The 17,706-nt window shown below is 42.0% G+C and overlaps 1 protein-coding gene across 1 annotated transcript; it reads left to right on the top strand.

Annotated features, from left to right (window-relative positions):
• Positions 1-5,663: 5,663 nt before the first annotated feature.
• LOC138878986 (uncharacterized) lies at positions 5,664-6,260 on the top strand. The gene has a single exon (XM_070158558.1). It carries the CDS (start codon positions 5,664-5,666, stop codon positions 6,258-6,260), a length of 597 nt encoding a protein of 198 aa, XP_070014659.1.
• Positions 6,261-17,706: the final 11,446 nt, after the last annotated feature.

Below are 17,706 nucleotides of genomic sequence, written 5' to 3' on the forward strand. Positions count from 1 at the left end.
ATCGTTTAGGACGCGTCTTTAATAAAATTACTTCCCTAAGTATGGGTGTGCATTTATGCAACCCAAATCCAAATCTCAATAGAGTCGAAACGTGTCTATGACCACGGGTACATTGATTGTGACGAGGTTCGAGATACGTTTTCACGACGTTGCAATTCTATTAAAAAATGATAATAAAAAAGCGGTTTAAACTTAATAAAAGCACACAAGTTATGACATGTATAAAAATCAGATATTTAGCCATTACAACAATTTAAGAGACCGTGCTAGAACCACGGGATTTGGGGGTGCCTAACACCTTCCCTCGGGTCAACAGAATTCCTTACTTAGAATTTCTGGTTCGCAGACTTCATTTGGAAAGTCAAAAATTTCCTCGATTTGGGATTCGAGATAAACCGGTGACTTGGGACACTAAAAGCCAAACCTTTCCCAAGTGGCGACTCTGAAATAAATAAATAATCCCATTTTCGAATAATGTCACTTAAAATGAAAAAACTCCCTCACGCATTTATCCTTCGGGGTAGGTGCGCAAAAAGGAGGTGTGACAGATCAGGCGACTCCGCTGGGGAACGAACCCAGAATCTCTGGTTCAGGATTCAGGATTCGAGCTTAAATGAATTGTTATATTTGGCTTTGTTTATTATCTGATTTTTACATGTTTGGGCCTAAGGTGCTAAATGCTGCTTTTTCCGCTTTGATACTATCTGAACTGTATATAAACTGTGCCGAAACCCTTCTCTTCTTACCTCCGGGGAGGAGCTCGCTGGTCGAGACTCCCTATTCTGTTAGTGTCAATACCTGAAATAAGAAAGAGGCCGGACAAGTTACAAAGCCGGACGATCCCGCGGATCCCCGGTACGTAGCCCCCTCCTCGACTCGAGTTGTCCGCTCGAGTACACAGTCTAGAACAAATACCCAGGTTATGAACCTAGAATAACTCAGCTTCATGCCGGATCCCTAGTAGGAACGTTTGTTTGCATCACGTGCATTGACTTTGGAGGCTCAACACAGGGGTTGCGTCTATCTAGGACAGGTGTACCAATATGACAGAAGACCATCCTGATGCATCGTACTTGCTTCTACTTGTGCATTTATTTGCTTCGGACTTGCATGCTGACCGGCTTTTTGAATATTTTGAGGAAAGAGAGATAGAAGTACGAGGGTTAAAAAGAGTTAAATCACCTGCTTTGAAAAACTAGTAGTGTCGAAACTCTGCCGAATTTTTGAGAAAATGAAAAAAAAGGGAAAAGAAAAAGAGAAAAAAGGGGTTTTTTAGTTAGTCTTGTTTGCCAATGGAAAAAGAGTCTTGTTTTTCAAAAGAAGTTTGTTTTATCTGCCCGAACTACGCCGGTTTGATTCTCACAGGGTGTGAGATACGTAGGCAACCCTCATCGGGTCCAACCTCCCATTTTTCAGAAATAGCCAAAATGTCCGAATTTTAATTTCATCATAAATGAGTCGGGTGATGTCGCTTTTGTCAAATGTAGCCAAATGTTCCCGAAAGGGACGCGCCGGAAGGCTGACTTTGCATAAACAGCCGCTTTTGGTCATTTTTTTGAATTTCGACCAATTTGCCCAACAACCTTAGAATCCTCGTCCCCGAGGCTCTGTGAGGCCGTGCTCCCAATGTCGGGCCACTATTTTGAAAAAAAAGAGTCATAAATAAATCAAGTGATGCTGTTTTTTGTCAAAAACAGCCGAATATTCCCGAAAGGGACGGCAGAAGGCTAATTTTGCATAAACGGCCACTTTCGATCATCCTTTAGAGTTTTGATCGGTTGACCCTCACAGCTTTAAAATCTTCATCCCCGAAGTGCTGAAAGGCCGTATTCGAAAAATCGGATCTTTCTTTCTAAAATATAGTCAAATCATTTTGAGTCAATTTTTTTTTGTTTAAATCACCTTAATAAATGTGCAAGATGAGCACAATGCAAAATGAACAATTTTCGATACTGACTAAAGTCCCTGTCTAGTTGCGGCTATGGTGTGATGATCTAGGTAGTGAAGGGCAAGATGAGGTCAAGAAATATCTGAAAGGTCTCACGGGTTTATTGGAAATCCAGCCTCGGGGAGATATCATAAGAGCTTTGGTCACTTACTGGGACCCAACACACAATATCTTCCACTTCTCCGATTTTGAACTCACCCCGACTCTAGAGGAAATAGCCGGGTACATCGGAAATGCTGAAGTTCCATTAAGGCAAAAATACCTGGTTGCCCCGAGAGCTGTCACTGTGCACCGGTTTCTAGATTCATTAAAGATACCCAGGACGGTCCACAACCAAGATTTGGCCGCAGGTTTTTGTAATCCGCGCTTCATATACGACAGATATGGTCATGTAGGAGGATTCAACAATCCGGGTAACAAGTTATGCAGCAAAGGTAACCGTCAGAAGTGGGATGAGCATAGACGAGAGGCTTTCATGATAACATTTTTGGGCCTTTTGGTGTTTCCAAGGAAAGACGGAAACATTGATCTGAAAATATCCGGGGTCGTCAGTACTTTACTCACTCAAAATGGAAGCACTCTCGCGCCTATGGTAGTATCTGATATCTTTCGATATCTCACAGCCTGCAAAGCCAGAGGGAATTTTTTCGAGGGGTGTAATTTGCTGCTACAAATATGGATGACTGAACATCTCTGCCACCGTTCCGAGCTTTTAAGTTATGGTTCCTCGAAGAAGACTTGCATAGAAGAGTTTTACACGAGAATCAAGGAGGTCAGTCTACCCGAGGGAGTTACAGCATGGACGTCATTCTTTCGAACCCTCACCGCCAGCCAAATACAATGGACACTGGGATGGTTGCCTGTTTTATGAGGTCTTATATATGCCGGCAGCTAGGACCCACTTTCTATTGACGGGACTTAAGAGCATTCAGCCTTACGCGCCCTATCAAGTTTTGAGACAACTCGGGAGATGTCAGATAATGCCACACGAAGAAGATCTTAGTGCTCAAGCAATTGAGATTAGCCCTGACGGACAATTTCCTGAAGCAAAAGTCCGCCAGATCTAGAATGAATGCCAATGTTTAAAAGCAGATACTTGCGTGCAGGATTGGGCCAAAGGCGAAGTAGCACCAGGGTACCTTGTGTGGTACAGAAGAGAACTTGAGCACAAAAGGCCGGCTAAAAGACCCCATATCCTGAATTTTGCCGAGTCATCACAGGAGCAATGGGATTGGTTAGCAAAAGAAAAAGGCTATCGGGCTGAAATCAGCAAGCTGAAACAACAAATTGAAGGTCTAAAATTTGAGAACAGCGTGCAAGTTGCTACTAATCTGGGAGAAAAGAACGGGTTGGCCCAGGAAAATGAGGCGCTTAGGGCCCAAATCCAGCAAATAAGGATAGCCGCTGATAACCAACAAAGGAGCCGGTCGGATGAGCGACTGATAAAAGTTTTAAAAATGGAAATTAGTAAGTGCCGGAGCGAGTTGGAAAATTTTGAGAATACCATAGCAGGACTCGAGGCACACTGGGCAAAAAGAACAGAGGAGCGCAACCGGTACTTGCAGCAGTTGAAAAGGGATCACGAGCAAACCATTGCCAATTTGAAGAGAAAGGTGGCCACTCTTGAGGACAAAGCGGCTAAGCAAGCCCGAACCTTTGAAGCTGAAAATAGACATTGCTATGATTTATTGGCCCAGATGGAAATAGAAATTCAGCAGTGGCAGAATCAACATCTCCAGGATTCTCGGGTTTTGAAGGCCCGTAATGATCAAATAGAGCGCCTACTCATAGAAAAGGGGCAAACCAGGGATAAGATCAAGACCACTGCCCATGCCATCATTAGGAGGTGTCTACGGTGCGAAGATATGACCCGCACTACCTTTTTCTTGGCAGTGTTGATTTATGTCAAGCAAACCATGTATGAGCTGGAAAAACTTGAAAGGGACCTCGCACCTAAGCCCGCGGCGAGGCCGAACGATGCCCCGTGGGCGCCAATTTTTAAAGATTTAGTGTATTTATAGGTCGAGTCTGTATTTTCCGTCTTGGCGTCTTTTGTTTGTCTTTTCGCATCAGGGTTTCTGAGTTTGTATTTATTTCAAGTCTGTTATTCTCCCTTTTTCAAGCGACCGTTTAGTTTGTAATAGAACATTTTAGTAATAAAAAAAAATATGTTTCTTTATTTTTGCACTTGTTTGTCTTGAACTACGTAATGATCTGATTCACGCGGCGTCGTGATACGTAGGCAATCCTCATCGGATCCGGTCATGTTTTTTAACTTCAAATATAAAAAAAAAAGTGGAAAGAAAAGAAATTGGGAAAATAAGCAGAGCCGGGATGAAACATGCAGCCGTTGCGAAACATGTAGAAACATATTTAACTGTATAGGTGCATCACACCCCAACGTGCGATTTCCTATGTGTTTAGTGCTTCAAACCAACCGTTTGCTTGCTGCTAAGTCGTTCCAGGTTTTTAGAAAGGTGGTTTGGTTTTGTGGAGGTCTGGCCTCACATTCATACTTTACGAGGTCGAAAGGAAGTATTCAGCTGCACGTCACTAAGTTGAGAGGAAGTATTCACACTTACTTCACGAGATCAAAGGGAAGTGTAGAGATGTCTTCAGAAATTCCTTTGCCAACAATTCCTATTTCCGAAGAGAGTTCAATCTCGGCCATCCCAACTTCCGAATCAACAACTGCTGAAGAAAACAGAATCTTGCGGCTTCGCATGTTGGAAATGTTGGATGACTGGAACAATGGAAAAGAGCCGCCGAGTGTAATCCCTGGATTCCCCGAGCTGTTCTCTAGGACAATTGGGACTTCCAACGTTTCCATAAATTATCCAACTACCCCATTCGGGTATCCTACCATTTCAGCCCACTTCGCTGGATCACCCTCCGATTCTTATCCCCGGATGTCAACGACAGATGTGGCTACAAACATATTCACTACACCACCCTCCCCAATTGCGGCACAACCCGCTATACACAGGCCTAATTTTGACTCTTCCTCATTCACATTTCAAGCACCATCATTCTCGCTGGAACAAACTCAGTTTACCACTAGCGCTCACCCTAAGTAGCCTCAATATGAGCTTATGCCTGGGCAACACCAAAATCCCAAAGCTCCTGAACAAGATGAAATGGTGAGAAGAATGAGGAGCCTCGAGCAGAGCTTAAAAAATATGCAACGCTTAAGCGGGCAGAAGAGTGTCTCCTATACTGATCTGTGCGTGTTCCCTTACGTGCACCTGCTCGTAGATTTCAAGACACCGAAGTTTGAGAAATATGATGGGCATGGCGATCCCATTGCTCACCTCAAAAAATATTGCAACCAATTGCGTGGGGCTGGCGGCAAAGAAGAATTGTTGATGGCATACTTCGGAGAAAGCTTGGTGGGCATAGCCTCAGAGTGGTATATGGATCAGGACATATCTCGATGGCACATTTGGGACGATCTTGCCAGAGATTTTTTAAGGCAGTTTAGTATAATATTGACATCGCGCCAGACAGGAATTCTTTGTCAAACTTGAAGAAGAAACCCTTAGAAAGCTTCAGAGAATATGCTATTAAATGGCGCGAGCAAGCATCAAGGGTAAAACCTCCCATGGATGAAATAGAAATGGTCACTACTTTCCTCCAGGCTCAAGAATCAGATTATTTCCAGAATATGATGTCCGCAATGGGTAAACCGTTCACTGAAGCTATCAAGATTGGCGAAATGGTTGAAAATGGGCTAAAAATGGGTCGAATTCTAAGCCAATCTGCTATCAGAGCTATCTCCCAAGTCATTCAGGTTGGGTCTGGAGGAATAGCAAAGGGAAAGAAAAGGGAAGAAACATTCATGGCAGCGTCGGGTACAAAGAGAAACTATACTCCCAAATCCCTTTTCTCTGAGAGGACCCCGCAACACTATTACCCTCACCAAGATTTGGCCTATACTCCTCAGCCATACTCGGTCATGAATACTCAGACTTATGTCCGGCCACAACAACAAGCCAACAGAAATCAAGCTCCACCTCCCAGAAATCAGCCTCCTTACCAAAACCACTATAATCCACAACTACCCCAGAATAACTTCTGTCCTCAAGAACCACCCAGAAGACAAACTTTCACACCCATTGGTGAACCGTATTCTACTTTGTTCCCAAAACCGGTCCAGATCGGTTTCCTGCAACCAGTCCCTCAGACAAGGCAAAATCCAGCATCACCTGCTTACAGAGCCGGTGTCAGGTGTGCTTATCATTCGGGAGCAGAAGGGCATGATACCAATGATTGTTGGACTTTAAAAAGGGCGGTAGAGAACTTAATAGAATAGGGAAAGATAGTATTAAGGGACGAGGAGGTCCCAAATATGACCAACAATCTGTTGCCCGCTCACATTAATGGGCCATTGATTGGGATGATCTGTGAGGACAAGGAGTTTGATCCTGCCCTAAAAGTTATAATCGCCATTGTCGATGCAGAGAGAAAGCCTAAAGCAGCCCCGAAGCAAGAGAAAGGGGAAAAGAAGACTAATACTATCAAGGCTGAGCTCGAAAAGAAGGCTGAGACAAAGATAGAGACGATGGTGCCTTCGAAGAATAAGGTTCTCTATATTCCACGAGGTCGATCAGAGAAGCCACAGAGATTCGAAATGAAAAGAAGAATACCGATGTACGTGTCAAAAGTGGCCTATGTGGTCCGGGGGACGATTAAACCGCCTCGGCTGAATGAGCCAGCGGTTATCGGACGCGTGCCACAGAAGCCAATGATAGACCCGTCTACGGTACCGTGGAATTATCAACAAACATTGGTTACGTACAAAGGCAAAGAAATCATGGGGGAAATTCCAGAAAATACTTCTGCTAGAAAATATTCATACATTCAAGAAGTGAACAATGCCACACGGAAGCGCTTCCCACCCAAGAAACCTGTAAGCGCTGAAGAAGTAGAGGCTTTCTTCCAGAAGATGAATATGCCTGAGTATGAAGTGGTGGATCAGTTGCACAAATACCCTGAACAAGTGTCTATGTTATCTTTGCTAATGAGGTGCGCCAAACATCAGAAGATCCTGCTCAAAACCTTGAATGAAGCGTATGTGCAGGCTGAGACTTCAGTTGAACAACTTGAAAGAATGACAGAAAGGTTCTTTGCGGTTAATCAAGTTTCTTTTAGCAAGAACGATTTGCCTCCAGAGGGAGTAGCTCACAACAAGGCTTTACATATGACAGTCAAGTGTGAAGACTACTACGTCAAGTGAGTAATGTTGGATGGGGGTTCGGGTGTTGACATTTGTCCGCTCTCTACGCTGCAAAGAATGGAAATTGGGACCGGAAGGATTCGCCCCAATAATGTCTGTGTAAGAGCTTTTGATGGCATCAAGAGGGACACCCTCGGAGAAATAGACCTGATATTGACTATCGGGCCGGTGGAGTTCGAAATAACTTTCCAAGTACTGAATATGGACACATCTGACAACTTCCTCCTCGGAAGACGTTGGATTCATGCTGCAAGGGCTGTACCCTCCACTCTCCACCAAATGGTGAAGTTTGAATATGAAGATCGGGAAATTGTGGTCCACGGAGAAGACGAACAGTCTATTTATCGGGGCCCATCTATCCCATATCTTGAAGCAAGAGAAGGGAGTGAGCACACAGTTTATCAGTCTTTTGAAGTTGTGCTGGCGGAGTAGTATGAAGAAGGAAAACCTTGCCCCCAACCTTTTCTTTCTAATGCATCAATCATGGTGGCCAAAGAAATGATCCGACATGGCTTCAAACTGGGGAAGGGACGTGGGAAATCATTGCAAGGGATGGTTGAACTTATCACCCTGCCCACCAGTGAAAAGTTCTTCGGGGTAGGCTTCAGACCCACTCCAGCTGATATAAGATGGGCAAATGATAGAAAGAAGGATGGTTGGGTCTTGCCTCAGCCGGTTCCGCATCTTTACAGAATGTTTGTCAAGCCAAAATACCAGAATAAAGAAGAAGATGAGGCCTTTACTACCGAAGAGATTGAGGAGATCTGTGGGGCCATGAGAAAGATACTATATGAAACCCACATGGTCCAACCAGGGGAGGGCTCAAGCACCGCTGAGGTGCTGTATATGGGTCCCAATACGAAGCTGCAGAATTGGAAGTCTACGCCATTCCCAATCAGGCAGAAGTCCGGGTAGACTTATCCTGCCACCTTTCCTACATCACGAGTTATCCCAGGGTGTAACTTGAATGTTTTTCTTTAGTTTCCTGTTTTAATTTCCCGAAATATAAACCCTATTATCTTCCCAATTCCAAGGAATAAAATCAGTATTTCATCATTTTTTTATTCTTTCTGATTTTTGCTATTTTTCTTTTATCTTTTCCTTTCAGTTATAATAATGCGGCTTTAAATAATATGACATGCTTGCGGACTTGACGCCCAGATCCAAACGAGCTGTCTAATTGTGAAATAATGAACCAAGAACCGGAATATGACGAGGAAGAGGCTTTTAGGGAAATAAATCGAGAATTGGAACACTTTGAGAATAAACCTAAGCCGAATTTGAATGACACCGAACCGATTAATTTGGGAACTCCTGAAGAAATCCGAGAAACCAAAATAAGCATTCACACAGATGAGAAAATGCGAGATGCAATAATTCAACTCCTCTTTGAATTTAAAGATGTGTTTGCTTGGTCATACGATGACATGCCAGGATTAGGTGTTGATCTAGTGGTGCATGAATTGCCAATTTACCCTGATTGTCCTCCAGTTCAACAGAAGCAGAGGAAGTTCAAGACTGATATTAGTGATAAGATCAAAGAAGAAATCACAAAGCAGTTGAAAACATGAGTAATTCGGTTAGTCCAGTATACTACGTGGTTGGCTAATGTAGTTCCTATACCGAAGAAAGATGGGAAAACTCGTGTGTGTGTGGATTATCGAGATTTGAATAGGTCAAGTCCCAAAGACAATTTCCCGTTGCCCAACATCCACATCCTTGTTGATAACTGTGCCAAACATGAGATATAGTCTTTCGTAGATTATTACGCTGGATATCATCAGGTGTTGATGGATGAAGAAGATGCCGAGAAAACCGCCTTCACTACACCTTGGGGTACTTACTGTTATCGGGTTATGCCGTTCGGTTTAAAGAATGCCAGGGCAACTTACATGAGAGCCATGACTGCCATTTTTCATGATATGATGCATCAAGAGATAGAGGTGTATGTAGACGACGTGATAGTCAAGTCCAGGACTCAAGACGATCATGTTCGAGACTTGAGGAAATTTTTTGAGAGGCTGAGAAAGTACGACCTGAAGCTGAATCCGGCTAAGTGCGCCTTTGGAGTCCTATCGGGCAAGCTTCTGGGTTTCATAGTATGCAGGAGAGGTATCGAGTTAGATCCAACAAAGATAAAGTCTATCCGAGATTTACCTCCTCCAAGAACGAAGAAAGACATGATGAGTCTATTGGGCAGGCTAAACTATATCAGTCGATTCATTGCCCAACTGACTAGCACATGTGAGCCCATATTCAAGCTATTGAGGAAGGATGCAGCAATCAAATGGACGGCTGAGTGTCAAGAGGCTTTTGACAAGATCAAAGAATATCTTTCAAATCTTCCAGTTTTGGTCCCGCCAGAGCCAGAGAGACCCTTGTTCTTATAGCTTTTGGAAGAATCATGCATGAGGTACACGCGGGAGTATGCGGCCCCCACATGAACGAGTATGTTTTAGCAAAGAAAATCGTTCGAGCGGGTTATTACTGGATGACCATGGAAAAGGACTGTTTTAGTTTCGTTCGAAAGTGTCATCAGTGTCAGGTGCACGGTGATTTGATTCATGCACCTCCCACAGAACTGCATCCCATGTCTGCACCTTGGCCATTTGTTGCTTGGAGCATGGACGTCATTGGGCCAATCGAGCCAAAAGCCTCAAATGGACACAGATTCATATTGGTCGCTATTGATTACTTCACAAAATGGATCGAAGCTGTCACTCTCAAATCGGTCACTAAGAAAGCCGTGGTGGATTTTGTACATTCAAATCTTATCTGTCGTTTCGGTATTCCTGCAACTATCATCACAGATAATGCGGCAAACCTAAATAGTCACTTGATGGAGGATGTATGCGAACAGTTCAAAATAACGCATAGGAACTCCACTCCTTATCGGCCCAAGGCCAATGGCGTTGTTGAAGCAGCAAACAAAAACATCAAGAAGATTTTGAGGAAGACAATCCAAAGTTCCAGATAATGGCATGAACAGTTACCTTTTGCCTTGTTGGGATATCGCACTACAGTACGCACATCAGTAGGGGCAACCCCATACTTGTTGGTTTATGGGACCGAGGCTGTGATACCGGCAGAGGTAGAAATCCCTTCGCTCCGAACCATTGTTGAAGCAGAGATTGAAGATAACGAATGGGTTAAGACTCGATTGGAGCAGTTGACCTTAATTGATGAAAAGCGAATGGCTACGGTCTGTCACGGGCAGTTGTACCAACAAAGAATGGCCCGTGCTTACAACAAGAAAGTGCGACCCAGGAATTTTGAAGTAGGTCAACTAGTGTTAAGGCGCATTCTTCCACATCACCAAGAAGCGAAAGGAAATTTTCTCCTAATTGGAAAGGTCCGTACATCATCAGGAAGATATTGCCAAAAGGAGCATTGTATCTGGGCGATATTGAAGGAAATGATCCTGAAACAGCTGTGAACGCGGATGCAGTCAAAAGGTACTATGTCTGAGTCTACTTCGGTGATGTGTTGGCACATTTGAGATGATGAAGGCTTTTATTCCCGCTACCCAAACACTATCAACTCTTTCTACAAACACTTTGAGCCGGTTACATTTCTTTGGCTAACCTCTTCGGAATCCAAAAACACCGTTGAACCCAAAAAAAAAATGATTTGCCTGAACTACATCTGACTTGATTCCGAAAGGATACGTAGACAGCCTCTCTCTGGGGTTCAGTCATACCAAAACAAAAATCCAATTTTCCCTGAAGTTGAAACTAGGGCAGATGTTATAATGATTCAACCACGGGCACACCAAATGGCTCGGAAGTTGTAATTTCATCCACAATTCTTTTTACCAAAAACCAAGTACAAGTCCTTCGGATCAATTGCCAAAGGCGGGGGAAACCAAGAAATATCATGGTTGGAAGCCGATGCATTCTAAAATTGAGAGAAATAAAATGAGAGAGTCTTGTCGGTGAAAACCTTCGGGCACCATGAGGCGACGAGAGTAGAGAAACCAAGAATGAGAGAGTCCGTTTAGTGAAAACCCGCAAAAGGTACTATCAGGCGATGGTGAGAAGAGAAATGAGAGAGGTCGACCAGCGAAAACACGCAAAGGGCGTTGTCGGCCGAAAAGATGATTTTACCACAGAAGTTCTGGCAAGGTTCCCTGGTTCGGAAACATAGATCCGTTTTGGTTCATGAGGAAATGCAAGTTCGTGAGGTTCGGGCATCCAGTCCAAAAAGCATGTCATGTCAGTTTGAAGCCAGCATGCACCTCAGATAAGTCCTTCTTTTCCCCTGAAAGGGACGCTTCTCTTTTAAATTCATTTTTCCGCTCTTTGTTTACCTTTCCTTGAATCCCTTTCGGCTTAACCCTAAATTCCAAAATGTGTTAGAAAGAAAAGGTCGCAGGACCGGTTTCACAAAGCTCTGTTTGGCAAGAGGTGAAGAAAATACCCAGCCTCAGTGGCGCGTCAGTCCAATCCCAACTGATCATGATATTTGATTACCTCCAAAGTAAAGGCATTGAAAAAAAAAGAAAAAAAAGAGAAGAAAGTCAAAGGCAAAGGTCTGGAAAGCGGAATGAGAACCAAATCCTTACACGGGCGAGTCATCATGAAATCTTAAAATCTGAGTCTTAACAGAAATGGCGAAGTTTCTCAACAGAAATGAGGCCAGGACCAAGCAATTGGAATGATCAAGGCCTCCGAACCAACCACCGTTTTTCAAACTGACAATTGTTCTTTGTTTGGAAAATTGAAACAAGTGCAATCCAAAGCAACCGTGCAAGAAGCAGGTGCAACCAAGAGGGAAAAGAAATGCACAAGTGCAAGAAATAGCTTTGCAGCAAGGAATCAACCCAAAAGGGAAGTTTTCTCCAAATTCTTTCCTGCATTTTTACTAAACAAAAAAAAATTAAAAAAAAAACGAAAAGAGAAATAAGAAGAAAATTCCAAAAAAAGGGTTAGTTTAGAATTCCCAATATCAACCTATTTTTCGCCAACATTAGGGCTCCAATCCCTAAGTTAAAATTTTAGACATAGGGCCTCCATTCCTTAGTTGCCTTTACCAATATTAGAGCTCCAATCCCTAAGTTGAGATTTTAGACATAGGGACTCCATTCCCTAGTCGCCTTTACCAATATTAAGGCTTCAATCCCTAAGTTGAGATTTTAGACGTAGGGCCTCCATTCCCAAGTCGCCTTTACCAATATTAGGGCTCCAATCCCTAAGTTGAGATTTTAGACGTCGGACCTCCATTCCCTAGTCATCTTTAGCCGACATTAGGGCTCCAATCCCTGAGTTGAAAGATTTTTCTTTTAGCCGACATTAGGGCTCCAATCCCTGAATTGAGCGATTTTTCTTTTAGCCGACACTACGGCTCCAATCCCTGAGTTGAGAAATTTTCCTTTAGCCGACATTAGGGCTCCAATCCCTGAGTTGAGCAATTTTCCTTTAACCGACATTAGGGCTCCAATCCCTGAGTTGAGCAATTTTCTTTTAGCCGACATTAGGGCTCCAATCCCTGAGTTGAGCAATTTTCTTTTAGCCGACATTAGGGCTCCAATCCCTGAGTTGAGCAATTTTCCTTTAGCCGACATTAGGGCTCCAATCCCTGAGTTGATCTATTTTCCTTTAGCCGACATTAGGGCTCCAATCCCTGAGTTGAGCAATTTTCTTTTAGCCGACATTAAGGCTCCAATCTCTGAGTTGAGCAATTTTCCTTTAGCCGACATTAGGGCTCCAATCCCTGAGTTGAGCAATTTTCTTTTAGCCGACATTAGGGCTCCAATAGCCGATATTAGGGCTCCAATCCCTGAGTTGAGCAATTTTCCTTTAGCCGACATTAGGGCTCTAATCCCTGAGTTGAGCAATTTTCCTTTAGCCGACATTAGGGCTCCAATCCCTGAGTTGAGCAATTTTCTTTTAGCCGACATTAGGGCTCCAATCCCTGAGTTGAGCAATTTTCTTTTAGCCGACTTTAGGGTTCTAATCCCTGAGTTGAGCGATTTTCTTTTAGCCGACATTAGGGCTCCAATCCCTGAGTTGAGCAAGTTTCCTTTAGCCGACATTAGGGCTCCAATCCCTGAGTTGAGCAAGTTTTCTTTAGCCGACATTAGGGCTCCAATCCCAGAGTCGAGCGATTTTCCCTTTTTAGCGAATATTAGGGCTCCAATCCCTGAGTTGAGCATTTTGCCTTTTGCAAACATTAGGGCTACAATCCCTGAGTTGCGCCTTTTAGACTTGAGGTTTCCAATCCCCTCATCAATTTTGTAGATTTTTATGGCAATTAACTCACAAAATTTTCCTAGTGAGACTGGGGCAGAAAAATTTCGTTCGTTTGTTTGTTTTGATGCTTTAGCAGGTTTGACCTCGAGGCACGGGGATCAAGATGACCTACGGAGTGAGTCTCAATCCAGAATAAAGAAAAGAAGATGAGCTCAAATATTGGAGCAAACAAAGGTGCGGATTGTTCGAAATCTGATTGAAGTCACAAGTTCCGCCAATCCTGTCTTACTCAATGCTGCAGAAATAAGCAAGTGCCTCCAACTTGCGAGCATCAAGATTCAGATCGAAGTCTACAGCAAAATCAGCTAAAACTCAAGACCAAGTTTCAAGAGAATTGTCGATAGGAATCTTGTAACTCATAGTTGATAGGCATAGCTAATTTAGCTTCGTTTTTCCATGTTTGGTGTAATAAGGAGGTCAACAAGCAGTAGCGGCAGCAACAACATCGGTAACAGTAAAACCACAGCTCCTGGTAGTCCCAGCTACCAAAACTTCCCGAACTACATTGACCTGATTCCTGTTTAGCCCAGGATATGTAGGAAACCTTCGAAGCAGAGGTTCGGTCAAATCTTTCAAAAAATGCTACACATGGAGTAGTCAAACAGACGAAAATCGCTCGTATCCGCTCACTTTATCTTTGCACGAAAACCCTGCATGTTTTCGAACAAAGAGGGGCAGCTGTGGGCACGTGATTTTTGCTCTCATGACAATTAGTCCAAAAGAAATCGAAAAAAATAATAAAACAAATTTTCTTTGTGCGTAATTTTTAAAATATGTGTGGCATTTTCAGATAGTTATTTATAGTTTTGTCTGTGATTGTTTAAATACAAAAAAAATATGATATGTTGCATGAATTTAGAATGAAAATCAAAAAAAATATATATTATTTTTGGTAATTTTGTCATTTTTATTTTTTAATGGTTGATTTTGTTTAATTAATATTTGATATTGTGTGTTAATTATTGCTAAAAATCAATTAATGTCTGTGTGATATAATTTTTATTTTTATAATTTTATTTTTAGGATTTTTGTAAATTCGGAATTTAAATTAGGAATTAAAAAGGAAAAGAACAAAAAATAGAAAAGAAATTTGGATTGGGCCATTCCCTTTTTGGGCCAAAATTAGGCTCAAACGAGACCTATACCCGGTCCAAACCTTCAGCTCTCAAAGACGCCTCAGACGACGTCGTTTCGAGACCGGCGAATCTCGACCGTTCATCCATCCTCATCCAACGGAACAAGATCTCACCCCATAACCCGACCTGCTTACCCGGGTCGACCCAGTCCCTCATTAAAACCAAACGACCCCGTTTCTACACCAAACGACCCCGTCCCGTCCTTCACCAATTAATCCGAGCCGTTAAGATCATTTGATCTAATGGCTCTAATTAATTGTCACATTTGATATACCCAAAAATCCCCAAACCCCTTTACCCATTTCATTCCCAAACACCACCCCCCTTCGTCTCTGAAAGAGACGAACCAAATGACCTAGAACCGTAGCGCCGCCCTTCCACCCCCTCACCACTAAACCCGGCGGCAACAACGCCGGTGACCACCAAAAGGACACCCCTGAGCTATCTCCCCATCCACAACACGAATCCATAAACCATTTTCCTCGAATCACCCCACATCTGCTCGAATCTTCAATCGAATGTTTCGAGTTGACCATGGAACCACCCCAATCCACCCCTAATTAACACCATACTGCCACTAGGCTTTCCTCATCCCTAAACCATCAACGGATTTCCTCAAATCCCGTTGGATCTCTTCGAATCTTCAAATCAAAGGTCTCCCCTCCGAACCCTATCTGTCCCCTTAACCCCAGACTAACACCCAATAATCCCCTTTACTTCCTCGTCCTTAATCCCTAATCAAATTGGCTCGAACATGAGTAAAACCCATCGAATGACGGATCTAGCGTTTCAACGTTTCAAGGCATGTCAGAGCTTCAAGGTCGATTGGTTTCTATTCAGTGTTGTAGGCCTATTTCTCACAAAATAGACGTATAATACTGACTAGGACTCAAGTTCGAAAAAGCATACTTTTAAAATCTGAGAAAAGAACAGTAAGTTCTCCTCAATTTCCTTTGTTTCCTTCTATAGTTTGTTTGGTCTGTTTTAAATTGTATCTTTGTTTTGATTTATTGTCATGTGTTCAATACTTCTCTCTTTCTCATCAGACTGTTTTTGGGTCCGTTCTATAAGTGTTGGTTATGTACTGTAAACTGTTTGGTCAATTTATTAATTTAGTTCGTTGTGTGTAAGTTAGTTTAACCTGATAGTAGTTTTAATCCTGGTTTTGATTTTCATAGTCCATTTCAGTAGTTTTCTTTTGTTGCTTTGTTCGAATAATGTATGTTAGAATGTATGACATTGGTTTAGATTTGTCCTCTATATGTGATATGTGGCTTCTTTGTTCTTTGATATTCATCAATCCTTGTTAAGTTCAGTATGTCGCAGGATTTCCTTCATTCTATTTAGCTTAATTTGGAATTATGAATTAATCATTCCCATAATGTGCCACTGTTGATTTGAAGTTTGACCTGGATAGTCCAATAGGTTTGTGTTCTGATTAGTGGTAATGCTGTTATTGGGTTTTTCTGTTAAGCATTGATGAATTTTGGTTTTTAGTTTTTAGCTTCAGCTTCAATGTTTCTGCTAAGCTCTTTTGTTTGTTAATGTTGATTTTGTTTTGAAGTTTCAATCCAGAATTTAGGTGTTTGAATTGGTTATAGCTGCAGTTTTAATATAGATTTCAGAGTTTAGTTTGAATTGATATAGAATTACTGGCCCTATTTATTCATTTTAGATTTTGGACAGCATGTGCATTGTAGTTCTTTAATAAATTAAAGTTAACTTGACAGCATGTGCTGTCAGGACATATTCATGCTGCCCATACTTGTTTAATTTAATAAAAGGAAAAACCATTTTTATAATGAAAAGAGGGCTGTCAGGGGAATCTCATGGGGAATACTTTTCTTTTGAGTTTTGAGTGGAAAAACAGAAGGGATCACATGGGAGAAAATGAGTTTTCTAATGGACTAAGTGCTCTAAGAGCTAAAAGGAGGTCTGTGGTGATATATAAAAGGGGGGGGGGGGGTTAGAACCAAGGGGAGTCTATTTTTTTTGGAACCAGGCAGCTCATTTCTTGACTTCAATCCTAGATAGACAATAAGCAAAAAAAAAGGGGCAAAAGAAAAAACCTCTGTTGTTCCATTGAAGCTGGAAAATTCTGTTTTCTTTCACTGTTTGAAATCAGCACTAACTGCTATTGTTCCATTGAAGCTTCAAGCTTCTTTCTTTGATTGTTCGAAAATCAAAAACTATTGTTCCACTATTGTTTCAGATTCTCCTGTTTCTGCCTGCGATTAACATTGGTATTTCCAGGTCTCAACTGAGTCTCCCGAGTTTGTTTTGGTTGGATATTGGTACTGTTTCATTGGTTTATTTCTGTTTCGTTCACTGGGATTTATTCTGCCTGGTTGATACTGTTGCTGTTGCTATTGTTATTTGCTGTGTTACTGCTGCCATATTGTTGTTGCTGATCTTCTTCTTCTTCTTCTTCTTCTTCTTCTTCTTCTTCTTCTTCTTCTTCTTCTTCTTCTTCTTCTTCTTCTTCTTCTTCTTCTTCTTCTTCTTCTTCTTCTTCTTCTTCTTCTTCTTCTTCTTCTTCTTCTTCTTCTTCTTCTTCTTCTTCTTCTTCTTCTTCTTCTTCTTCTTCTTCTTCTTCTTCTGTGTTTCAACATCCAGGTACACACTCGAATTAAGTTTTTGATGTAACTTTAAAGGGAAGAAGAAATGAGAGATGCTCGCATATTTGATTCCTGAAATGTGTTTGTTTGGATTGTTATGTAGTAATAGCTAAATAGATACTAGAGTCTAATATAATTCGATTCCAATTCATGTGCATACAAACCCTGGCTGTTTAATTTGGACTTTTGTTAGACTGTTTTGGGACCGTTGGGACATTATTGATGTAGTGTAATATGTAATGATAACAGATTCAGTATAGTTGGCACTGATTGTGTAAACTTTAGTTGAACTAACGTCTGATCAAGCATAAACATTGAATGAGCTCTTAACTTTAATTCTGTGAATTAACGAGAAACTGTATTGATTTCATGCTTCATAGTCTGATACTGAACCCATTTACATAAATTGTAGGTTTGTTTAAAAGGTAAAAATCACACGTAGATTACTTTTGTTTGTCCCATTCTTCGCTGCAAAGAAACGTAAAAGTATGGGCTAATTTTATACAATCAGAAACAC

The sequence above is a fragment of the Nicotiana sylvestris genome, chromosome 10 (assembly GCF_000393655.2).
Source record: "Nicotiana sylvestris chromosome 10, ASM39365v2, whole genome shotgun sequence".
Lineage (NCBI taxonomy): Eukaryota > Viridiplantae > Streptophyta > Magnoliopsida > Solanales > Solanaceae > Nicotiana > Nicotiana sylvestris.

Coding starts and splice junctions, on each gene's coding strand:
- LOC138878986 (XM_070158558.1), top strand. CDS start 5,664: ATGGTTGAAAATGGGCTAAAAATGGGTCGAATTCTAAGCCAATCTGCT.